General features: G+C 44.8%; 1 protein-coding gene across 2 annotated transcripts; it reads left to right on the top strand.

Annotated features, from left to right (window-relative positions):
• Positions 1-2,739: 2,739 nt before the first annotated feature.
• Positions 2,740-10,127, top strand: prss56 (serine protease 56). Of its 2 annotated transcripts, none has more exons than XM_058066824.1 (14): positions 2,740-2,989; positions 4,113-4,271; positions 4,353-4,520; positions 4,742-4,931; positions 5,013-5,121; positions 5,210-5,366; positions 5,443-5,585; positions 6,451-6,610; positions 6,693-6,881; positions 7,029-7,217; positions 7,360-7,547; positions 8,817-9,339; positions 9,423-9,529; positions 9,618-10,127. In XM_058066824.1, the coding sequence occupies exons 1-14, from the start codon at positions 2,749-2,751 to the stop codon at positions 9,789-9,791; spliced, it is 2,697 nt and encodes an 898-aa protein (XP_057922807.1). In that variant the 5' UTR covers positions 2,740-2,748; the 3' UTR covers positions 9,792-10,127. The 2 variants fall into 2 exon arrangements, with proteins under 2 accessions (XP_057922807.1, XP_057922806.1); XM_058066823.1 differs by having other exon boundaries at positions 4,353-4,607.
• The last annotated feature ends 995 nt before the right edge of the window (positions 10,128-11,122 follow it).

The following is an 11,122-nucleotide window of genomic DNA, read 5'->3' as shown; positions in this document are numbered from 1 at the left end:
CTTTTCTGTGCACTTCAAGATGATGGTTACACACATACTATGCAGTATGTACCCGTCCGTACCTGGAAACTTAATCTATCCTATACCAATAAACATAAGACAATATGATAATTTAGCTATAAGAATAAGAATCATCTGTGCATGTATTTGTCTACACTGCATCTTACTGACAGTTAAATAAGGAATAACCTTTGGGCAAATGTTATAATTATAGTGTGAGAGAAAGATAACAGAGAAGCAATAACAGATAAGTAAATAAACCCAGGACAACTACCAATACTACACAAAATAACCAAAATGAAATTACACAAGATTAAACACGTAATAAGAATGACTATTTACAGAGCAGTCCAGCAAAGCATGCTGGGAAGCAGTATGTGTTGATTCAAAACTTGACCTTTGATTTTTTTGTAGTCAAATTTACAATGGGGTACAATATGGGAAAAATTAATTACTACAATTCTTTACTGTATACCATTAAATTGTGTATTAATGCAGACGCTTAAATAACAGAAGTTAGTGAAGACTGAATCCAGATTTTACAATATAGAAATTATGTCATTCATTCATTCATTCCTTTTCTACCACTTATCCTCACGAGGGTCGCGGGGGTGCTGGAGCCTATCCCAGCTGTCTTCGGGCGAGAGGCGGGGTACACCCTGGACTGGTCGCCAGCCAATCACAGGGCACATATAGACAAACAACCATTCACACTCACATTCATACCTATGGACAATTTGGAGTCGCCAATTAACCTAGCATGTTTTTGGAATGTGGGAGGAAACCGGAGTACCCGGAGAAAACCCACAAACTCGGATAACATGCAAACTCCACACAGAGATGGCCAAGGGTGGAATTGAATTCGTGCTAACCACTCACCCGCCGTGACACCCGTAATTATGTTGTTTTACAAAAAAAATTTGAGTACACCCAAAAGTCTTTTTTTTAGTGCTGTCTTGGTTTGCATAGACTATAGCTCGATTTGCTCTATATTGTTTGGCTCCGTAAACTCATGAGTCCAAACAAAGCACCCTTCTGACTGCTGAATAACCTGCCATGGGGCCAATTAAAGTTGTGAGCGCCATCACTTTAATAAAGGTGAAGAATACTTAAATTTGATCTTGCCAGGTTGTAAGCAAAGTCCACATCAACAAAAAGAGCCATCTGTTTGTCAAGTATGATTATTTCACATTGTTTTCTAACATGAAAAACTAGAATTATTCTCTATTTTTGCATCAGTTTTCATACGTTACAAATTGTCATCAAGCCTTTTGGAACAAATGAATAACGGAAACTGGGCTGCCACTCACTGTACTGGCAGGTTCTGTCCTTTAACTAATCTATACATATGAATAATGATGTGTAGGCTTACGTAGATACGACAATAGGTGGTCTGTGTAGGAACATCTCCGTTAGAAAGGGGGGCAAGTTAGAAAACCATGGCATGACCGTGCCATGCTTGATGTTTAGCAGGATGCACAAACAGGAAGCTAAAGAATCAAAGGACATCAAAGTGAAATAGACAGGAAGAAATGAAAAGAGCGCCGCCTGATTGTCTCATGGCGTTCCCCGCCGCACCCCGCTCTCAGATCTCGGGGTGGGGGGCATTGTGCTGCATGGGTGCATAGAGGGGCTGGGGCAGCGTGCAACACAAACAAAAATACAACAAACTTTTTGAAGTGGGAAGCCATCATCCTTATTCTTTTGTTCCGTATCTTTGCACCTCCAAGTTTCATTGTTAGTTCTGTTGGCCTAAATTTGATTAAGTGTTAGCATCTTTTTATACTACTATAAATAAAGCTTGATTCAAATCTGCTTTGTCTTCGGTTTGCTGCTGATAGTCCACCCATGCACATCCACTTTGTATATACATCCCCACCAAAGTAATTAAGTGTTCCGATTTTGGGTGCACTTGCACAACTGAATAATATCCAATAAAAGAGCTGCAAGTACAAACTCAATAATGTTAGTACTTTGTATTGGTGTAGTTCCGAATAGTTGCTGAATATTGCACGCAAGGACAACAAACATATCTATCACTCTTCCTGAGTACTCATGTACCATATTTTTTATGTAACAAAAGCAGAGTTCAGCAGATAAAGACAAAAGTGATGTGAACTGACAATATTTTAATGGGGGGGATAAAAGAGTGTAAGTGATCAATGGAAGCGGCGGCCAAGTGATGCCCCAGGGGCGCCTTTGATGCGGGCATCCTCAGAGGGACGCCGGGGGACAATGCCCTCTTTGAGAGGCCCGGAGAACAGCAGACACTTCCCTCTCTTGCCGTCTCACCCCAAACCTCCCGCCCCCTTCCGATGGCTGTGCTCACGCCGCCCGCGTCCGTCCTGTCACTTTGTGGTACATTCCTCCCCTCCACGTTCACATCAGACCATATCCTTATCTGTCTAACTTTCTCCCTCTTCTTCTCCCATTAATTCATTCAAACAACACCCTCTCGCCTGTTGCCCAGCCAATCAGCCTGCTTTTGCCCCCGCTGCCCTCCCTTCCGCATGTGTCTCCTCTCATAGAAGCAAACCGCTTTGTGATGTCCAGCCTTGGCAAGTTGCTCCCGATTTGCTGTCACAGTCTTAATGAATTCATCTGTTTGTGTATTGGCCCTGCATGGGAGCATCTCTCCCTCCCTCTCGTTCCTCTCCTCCCCCATACTGGTGTCACCCCGGAGACTCTATATATACCGGGGAGCACTCAGGAGCTACTTACTGTTCCTCTATCTAAATTTACAGACAGATGCCCTTCACCATAGACAGTCAGGAGGAGGGAGATACGAACCTGAACATCATCGGGCCACGGTGCATCATCTCGGCATTCTCTCCAGCATTCCCAAGTGTCTCCCGGCTGTCGTCACTGGACATCCCATGCTCTGACACTATGCTGGTACTTGTATCGTTGCTGTTCACTGGTCTGGACTGCTTACTGGCAGCTCCAGCAGGCAGAGAAGTCTACAGGATGCCCCAGAGTGCACTTAAAGGTAAACACTCATCTTTGATCACTGCAAGAGAATACAGATAGAATACAGACGAATGTGAAGAATGAAGAATGTTTATGTACGGTTAAATACAGTAAATGACATGTTAAATCTATACCATAGACGAGATGATCGGCGGTCGTTTTACTGATGTGTATCGCTAATAACTATAAAGAAATTGTTCTTTGACAAAAAAAAGTCAAGTCACTTTACACATGGAGCAGATCTAGAACCACACTGCTCATTAAGGACTTTGGCAACAGACAATGAAAAACTCCCTCTCAGGATTACACCCTGAAATGAACCGATTCATTCATTCATTTTCTACCGCTTCTCCTCACGAGGGTCGCGGGGGGTGCTGGAGCCTATCCCAGCTGTCTTTGGGCGAGAGGCGGGGTACAGGGCACATATAGACAAACAACCATTCACACTCACATTCATACCTATGGACAATTTGGAGTGTTTTTGGAATGTGGGAGGAAACCGGAGTACCCGGAGAAAACCCACGAATGCACGGGGAGAACATGCAAACTCCACACAGAGATGGCCGAGGGTGGAATTGAACCCTGGTCTCCTAGCTGTGAGGTCTACGCGCTAACCACTCGACCGATATTGAATCCTATTTAAGATAAGTTGCAAGTCAACTGATGGGCAAATTCTGCAATCTCAAAGCACAGAGTAAAAGGTAGGAGTTTAGGACTACAAATGCAGAGTTGAAATCTCCCCGGGTCTGCCTGTCCATGCCCCCTGGGTCTGTGCATCCATGCCCTGCCAGCCTTTGTCCGCCCGCTTAGCGTTGGCCCTCTAATTAAGTACTTCAATCAGCATGTCTGTTGTTAGTGTCCTGTCCTGTGATGTTGTGCGGCACAGAGGGGGAGCAGCAGGGTCGGCAGCCTGATTGAAGCGTGTCTGTAGAAAGCATCCACAGTGCATTCAGCATGAGCTACAGTAGCTTGCCCAACACGCTGCCAAAATGGATCAAAGAGCAATAAGTATTAAAAAAAAGGGCTATGCACTCACAGAATGTACCAGAAACCTTTTTTCCTTTCAATCTCAGCACAAAATCCTGCTAAGCTGGGAGCAAACAACTTAACAACCTTCTGACATTACTTGCTGTCCTCCGTAGCTCTGTCCGATCGTGGCACTGTGGTTTTAGAAGCCGCCATGACCAGCGCCCTTTCCGCTCTCGACCGAGCATCATCTGAGAAGAGCCGGGCAGAGGCAAGCTGCAGAGGTTGCACCCCCTGCCTGTTTCAAGACTGTGGACAGCCCTCTGGTTCCTGCTGTAAGTTCCATTTACTTTGTCCTTATCAAAGTCTTTCCAGAGAATGGTGCATTGTGCAATCTTAGTTTTCTTGTCCTCCAGCTTCCCCTGCCAATGCCGTATCAGAGCCCGGTTGTGAAATCATCAACAAGGCCCAGAAGCTTCAAGACGAAGCAGAGCGGAGTTGGGCTTTGAGCCAGGCCTGCGCATTCTACCAACACCGCTGTCAAACCGGCAATTTGGACAAAGACAGCTGCATCAGAATCATGGGTGAGAGTTGCAGCGCCCGTGTCCTCCAGTGCAGCTTGCTTAACACAATGCAGAACCTGGAACCCGCCACTCAGACGCATGTGCAGGGTGAGGGAATACATGTTTCCAGCAGAGAAATCATGCAGATTATCCTAAGAAGCACAAATGTCTGAATGATCATCATTGGCATAACAAAGCTGAATCAGTTACACCTGATCATTGATTTGTGTCCACGCTTTTAGCCGTGTGTGGTCAGAGGTCATCCTCGGTGCACAATGTGACCCGGCCTCGCTCCAGGATCGTGGGTGGATCGCCTGCTCCACCAGGTAGCTGGCCCTGGTTGGTGAATCTGCAGCTAGATGGTGGCCTGATGTGTGGCGGAGTACTAGTTGAGAGCTCCTGGGTGGTGACTGCAGCACACTGTTTTGCTGGGTAAGTGTCGGTTTCGTTGTAAAGGTGACATTTTTGGTATAGTTCTTATATTAGTCACCTAATTCTTTGCTCACTCTGCAGGAGTCGGGGTGAAAGCTACTGGACAGCTGTGGTTGGGGAGTTTGACATCACTAAGACTGACCCTGATGAGCAGATCCTCAAAGTCAACCGCATTATCCCTCATCCTAAGGTAGCTTTGCATACAGAACTCAAATTGAAAAACAACATGACCTTAAATTAGCCATCAAATCAGTCCAAATGTCCTGCATGCCTTACAGTTCAACCCAAAGACATTCAACAATGATATTGCCCTGGTGGAGCTAACATCTCCAGTAGTACTGTCTGACCGTGTCACCCCAGTGTGTTTGCCATCTGGGATGGAGCCCCCAACTGGCAGCCCTTGTCTGGTAGCAGGCTGGGGGTCTCTCTATGAAGGTGACTATACATTCTCAATTATAGACTATCAGCCTTTTTCTATGGTAATGACTTTAATGAGTTATTTCTGATGCAGACGGCCCATCCGCTGACGTGGTGATGGAAGCCAAGGTGCCTTTACTGCCTCAGACCACTTGTAAGAATGCACTGGGCAAGGAGCTCGTTACCAACACTATGCTGTGTGCTGGCTATCTTTCAGGAGGGATTGACTCCTGTCAGGTATGAACCACAACTGAGTCCACCTTGCAGCGCTACAATGCACGGGCGATTTGAAGATTCTCTTACTGGTTTTTAAATGTCTTAACGGCCTTGCACCTTCTTATTTATCTGATCTGCTTTTACCATATCAACCCCCGCGGATCCTGCGGTCCTCTGGCACTGGCCTTTTAACTATACCAAAACCCAGAACAAAAACCCACGGTGAGGCAGCATTTAGCCACTATGGCCCCCACCTGTGGAACAGCCTGCCGGAGAGCCTCAGGACTGCGGAGACTGTTGATATTAAAAAAAAAAAGATTAAATACACACCTTTTTAATCAGGCTTTTAACTAATATTTTTAAATTTTTCTTATGTTTTTATCTTTTTTAGTCCTATTTTATGCTTTTAGTCTTTAGCCTTTAACTCCAGTATTTCCTCGGGGGGGTTCTCCATACTGGGGGCTGTGTCGAGTCTGCTGAGGGGGTAGCAACCTTGGGTCCCTTCGACCCAAGGATGCGGGGTTCCTCCCTTTAATGTGCTGGTCCCCCGTACACGGCCTGCGGCTCCTCCCAGTGTGGACGGCCCCAAAGGTGGCGTTTCCTTCATCCTCAGTGCCATGCCATGTCTCCCTAATGTGTGTGATTGTGTGATTGTGTGTGATTGTTATGTGTGTGTGGGTGTGTGTGTGTGTCTAGTATAGAAAGTGGGAGGGAGGGGCTTTCTTTCGTTTCTTTGTTTTTCCTTTTAATTGTGGTAATTGTTTTAATTCTGTAAAGCACTTTGTGTTGCATGTCTTTGCAGGAAAAGTGCTATACAAATAAAGTTTGATTTGATTTGAATGTTTTCTTGAGTGTATACATAGCTTATTTTAACGTGTTTTCTTAGGGTGACTCTGGAGGACCGCTGATCTACCAGGACAGACTTTCAGGTCGCTTCCAGCTGCATGGTATTACATCCTGGGGAGATGGATGCGGTGAGATGGGGAAGCCTGGAGTTTATACACGTGTGTCTGCTTTTTCAGACTGGATTCAGGCTGAGATACAGAGTGAGCAATATTTAACTAAAAATGCAAGCCGACACATGACTTTTACGATCATTAATACCATCTGTATTGATATTCTTCTCAGAGTCATTTGGCAGCCGAGAGCCAACATGCCCGGAGCTTCTAAAAACTACAGAAATGACAGAAGAGGAGCAAAGGTCAGAGTTCAGCACCCTGTGCCGCTTCTATACTGTCACCTGCCTCCCGAGCCAGTCCACCAGCGCTTGCAGTCGAATAGCCGAGGACAAATGTCTCACCCGCTTCAAGAAATGTCGTATGTATAACATTGTAATGCTGTATAGACTTAGCAGACATTGTAAATATCTAATGAGATTGTATATAAACGCTGCATCAGCATATTGCACACTACACAACCCACTCTTTAGCCTAAAGATTATGTTTTTCATCATCTTCCACCCAGAGCTCCATTCGTTCCTGCAGACCCTCCTAGACTTGCTCCAGAGGGCCGAGGACTACATAAGGGACAAAGTGGACCTAACCTTCTTCACCCAGACTCTTCCTCAGCTGGTGGAGCACATCCACAACACTGCTTTCACTCACACCAGAGACAGGAGAGATGTGGATGGGAATCATTTGATGCAGATTAAAGGTACATACAGGACTGTTATCTAACTGAATGATCTCCATTTTTATCCTTAAAAGTTGGGGATCCATCACCATTATTTGCATTTGGGGAGTACTGGTGTGGTTTAAAATAAGAGTAGCTGCAACAGGTGTTGTATTCATTGCAGAGCAGCTAGGTGGCGCTGTGACACCAGAGGAGCATGGTCCCCCTCCACTTCCTCCAGCTTTGTTTAGAGAGTTGGGCCCGTTAGTGGAGGACTGGGAGAACTACCTGGTAAACATGGCTGAGGACATGGAGAATCAACTCAACGACACAGACACATCACCCAAACAGGAGGAAAAGCTTTTCTCACAGGTACCAAGATACTTTTTCATGAAAAAAGTGACAATAGTACCAATTAATCGTACCTTTTGTGAGATTATTTTTTACAGTCTTTCAAAGATATTTCTTCCTTGTTTGAGTTCAGATGGCACACTTCACAACATGTGCTCTGCTCTGGTAACACAGTGTGGCATTCCCAAGATTTTTTCATGCAAACTAGCAAAAAGACAGAACCCTCTGACGTCAGTAGCCCACATGGCATTGCACGGCAGCAAGATGTTGGCCTCCAAGTCTTTGGAAGACAGTAAAAACATTGTCTCACTACATAATTTTCATTTGAGATCTTCTGCATGGGGCTGCATGGTGGTCGAGTGGTTAGCACGCAGGCCTCAGCCATCTCTGTATGGAGTTTGCATTTTGTCCCCGTGGATGTGTGGGTTTTTTTCCGGGTACTCCGGTTTCCTCCCACATTCCAAAAACATGCTAGGTTAATTGGCGACTCCAAATTGTCCATAGGTATGAATGTGAGTGTGAATGGTTGTTTGTCTATATGTGCCCTGTGATTAGCTGGCGACCAGTCCGGGGTGTACCCTGCCTCTCGCCCAAAGCGGTAGAAAATGAATGAATGAATGGTCTGAAAATTCTTACTACAATGTGTGTTTGTTCATCTGTCTATGACGGGTGGGCAAACTTTTTGACTTGCATCAAACATGCTCTCTTTTATGGTAGAGTTGCATCATCACCTCTTTGTGCCTCCCATGCAAAAAAACTAAAAAGACATATAAATCCGTCTTTGGGAGCAAGCGGTCGGGTTGAAAAAAACGTATAAATACGTCTTTGGTAGCATTAGTTTGCTATACGGCGGTCGACTGGTAAGCGTGCAGACCTCACAGCTAGTAGACCCGAGTTCAATCCCAACCATCTCTGTGTGGAGTTTGCATGTTCTCCCCGTGCATGTGTGGGTTTTCTCCGGGTACTCCGGTTTCCTCCCACATTCCAAAAACATGCTAGGTTAATTGGTGACTCCAAATTGTCCATAGGTATGAATGTGAATGGTTGTTTGTCTATATGTGCCCTGTGATTGGCTGGCGACCAGTCCAGGGTGTACCCCGCCTCTCGCCCAAAGACAGCTGGGATAGGCTCCAGCATACCCGCAACCCTAGTGAGGATAAGCGGTAGAAAATAAATGAATGAATCTTCTTCATGTACTACGTTCCAAGATGTTAAACATTTGTATTTTGTGTTGGAATACACAATTACAGTAAAAAAAAATTAATCCTTATTTATGAATCTTACTTCCAGGCAGGGGACAATTCGGTTTTTCAGCTTGAGAAAGAATATCAAGATATTATCTCAGCGTTGCGCACCAAAATGGAATCCAAAGCTGCTCCCCCCATCCTGCACTTGGATCTATCCTTCCTCCAGGAGGGTTCTTCCAACCCTCCTCTTCATCCTACTTCTCCCACAAGGGCACAAGTCAAGAGTCCTTCCTCCTCCCAGAAATCCCAGGAACCTCTGACAATTTTCTCAGCCCTAATGACTGAAATTGAAAAATTAAGGATGCGAGGTGGAGCTCTGACCAGTGATGAGACACAAAGTGGAACTTTTATGACTGGAGTTACTTCTCATGAGACTGATCTTGGAAAATTACAGGCTTCAGTATTCCCTGCTCAAAGGCAGCCAACGACAGTTGTACCACCTACTATAGGAGATCTCACAAAGACGACTTCTCAGCCAACTTTATATGCCAGCAATCCTTTAAGTCTCCACAGGAAAAAAAGAAGCCTTCTTTATAAAAGACAGACACCTGGGTCCGCTGGGAAAGGTATGTATGGAAGTCCTACTTTTGAATCATATGGCATTCTGTTGGTAATTAATGCCCTAAAATATGTTTGATTGTTCTTGCAGTTTGTCCTGGTGTTCGAGAAACTTCGCAGCAAGTCAGCCAAGTGAGAGACTCTTACCGCTGGGTGTTAAGTATCCCAAACACCAACCTCCGCATGAACTTCCAAGAGGTAATAATCCTTTGCAACACTTACAGTAATACAGTAATGATGGATGATAACCTCATTTTTGTTGTATTGCGATTTCTCTGTTATTCAGGTTTTAGTTGATCTGAGCTCCAAGAACAATCGAGGACTTTATCAAGCACGAATCAGAGCCACTGTGGCTGGACGACCTTTAACTTTCTATAGTCTCATAGGCCTGGGAAATGAATCTTTTTACCGCAGTGTGCCAAGGATCATCTCCCTGGCGCTGGAGGCCCTCAAGACTTAACTACAATGGGGACTGCAAGAAGAAACACTGAGGGAATATGAACTCTAATGGACACAAAACTTCATGTGAAGAGCATCGTCCTCTTCTGTGGGTCCCTATTGTGAACAGTATTCCCACCTGGGATTCAGTCTTCCTTTGGTTATGACTGTACGCTAAAACTATGAATGTATCCATCCAGCCATCAACCAAGCGCTCGCAACATTAAGTGGCTACAGCCTTGTCTAACTTATAATTGTGTACAAATAAGTTATTCATCCTGTCCTTTGCAAAGGTTGAGCCTCTTGTGAAGATCACAAACTGTCTATATTATTCATATCCTATTTATTTGTATAGAGAAAAGCATTTGTATTTTTGTAAAAGGAAAATCTATATAAGAATAAAACTGTTATTAACACAGGCACTCATGACATGCATCACTCTGGAAAAAAAATGTTTGATGGGAGATGTTCAAATTAGCTGCCAGACTTGCTGCTAATCCGGTGGTATTTTGCAGCAGAGAGGGGGCGGGGGGAGTCAGCGGCTCTGCATTGACCACAAGTGCAGATGAGCACTGATAGGCTCGTGCTGTGACCCCACGTTGAACTGACTCCGCCAACCGTTTAAGAGTAAGCCTTACCATCAACAGAGCAGCTGCTGCAAGCAGTTCGTCCAATTTCATTGTAACAAAACCCCAAATGATGTAAACATTTCCTTATTGTCTATCATGGGCTGGCAAATTGCAATGCTGTGTCTTTTTTGCAATTTGGTGGGTTGCCCAAAGCCTAATATGGCCTTTAAGCTTTGCACTCATCTAGCTTAAGACTTGAAATAAGGTTGTGTAGGACAATTGAGTGTAGCAGCTGCATAAACACACACAACACACTTCAGCTATGTTCCCGCCTCAGTTTGGAAGGATGTGTAGAAAGTGTATCATACAAGTATTTTTGCGACACACAACCTAACAGGCCTAAAATACACACACAACATAACCCAATCTCCACGAAGCCTCCATGCACCTGTAAAGGAGTCGGACTTATCACCTGTATTGCGTTGCACTCTTCACTTTTTTTTATCACTTTTGTTGTTTGCAAGACACTCCTGACTGGTTTCTGTGCTAAATTTGTCAGTCACTCATTTTATTCCGATAATGTAAATCCCTGACTGACAATACGCCGTTGGAGTCAACGGTGTGACAATACATTGCGTTTGTGTCGTGTGACAGCTGGCTATGCAGCACTAGAAATACACTCTTACTTGTGCTGGGAAACACACACACACACACACACATACATAGGCACAATGCCAGCAGCTCCATTAAGTAGTGTCCATGTGTGTCTGTGATCATAGTTTTG

Source organism: Doryrhamphus excisus, chromosome 3 (genome assembly GCF_030265055.1).
Source record: "Doryrhamphus excisus isolate RoL2022-K1 chromosome 3, RoL_Dexc_1.0, whole genome shotgun sequence".
NCBI classification, from domain to species: Eukaryota; Metazoa; Chordata; class Actinopteri; order Syngnathiformes; family Syngnathidae; genus Doryrhamphus; species Doryrhamphus excisus.
This window is presented reverse-complemented; position numbering and strand designations above follow the sequence as displayed.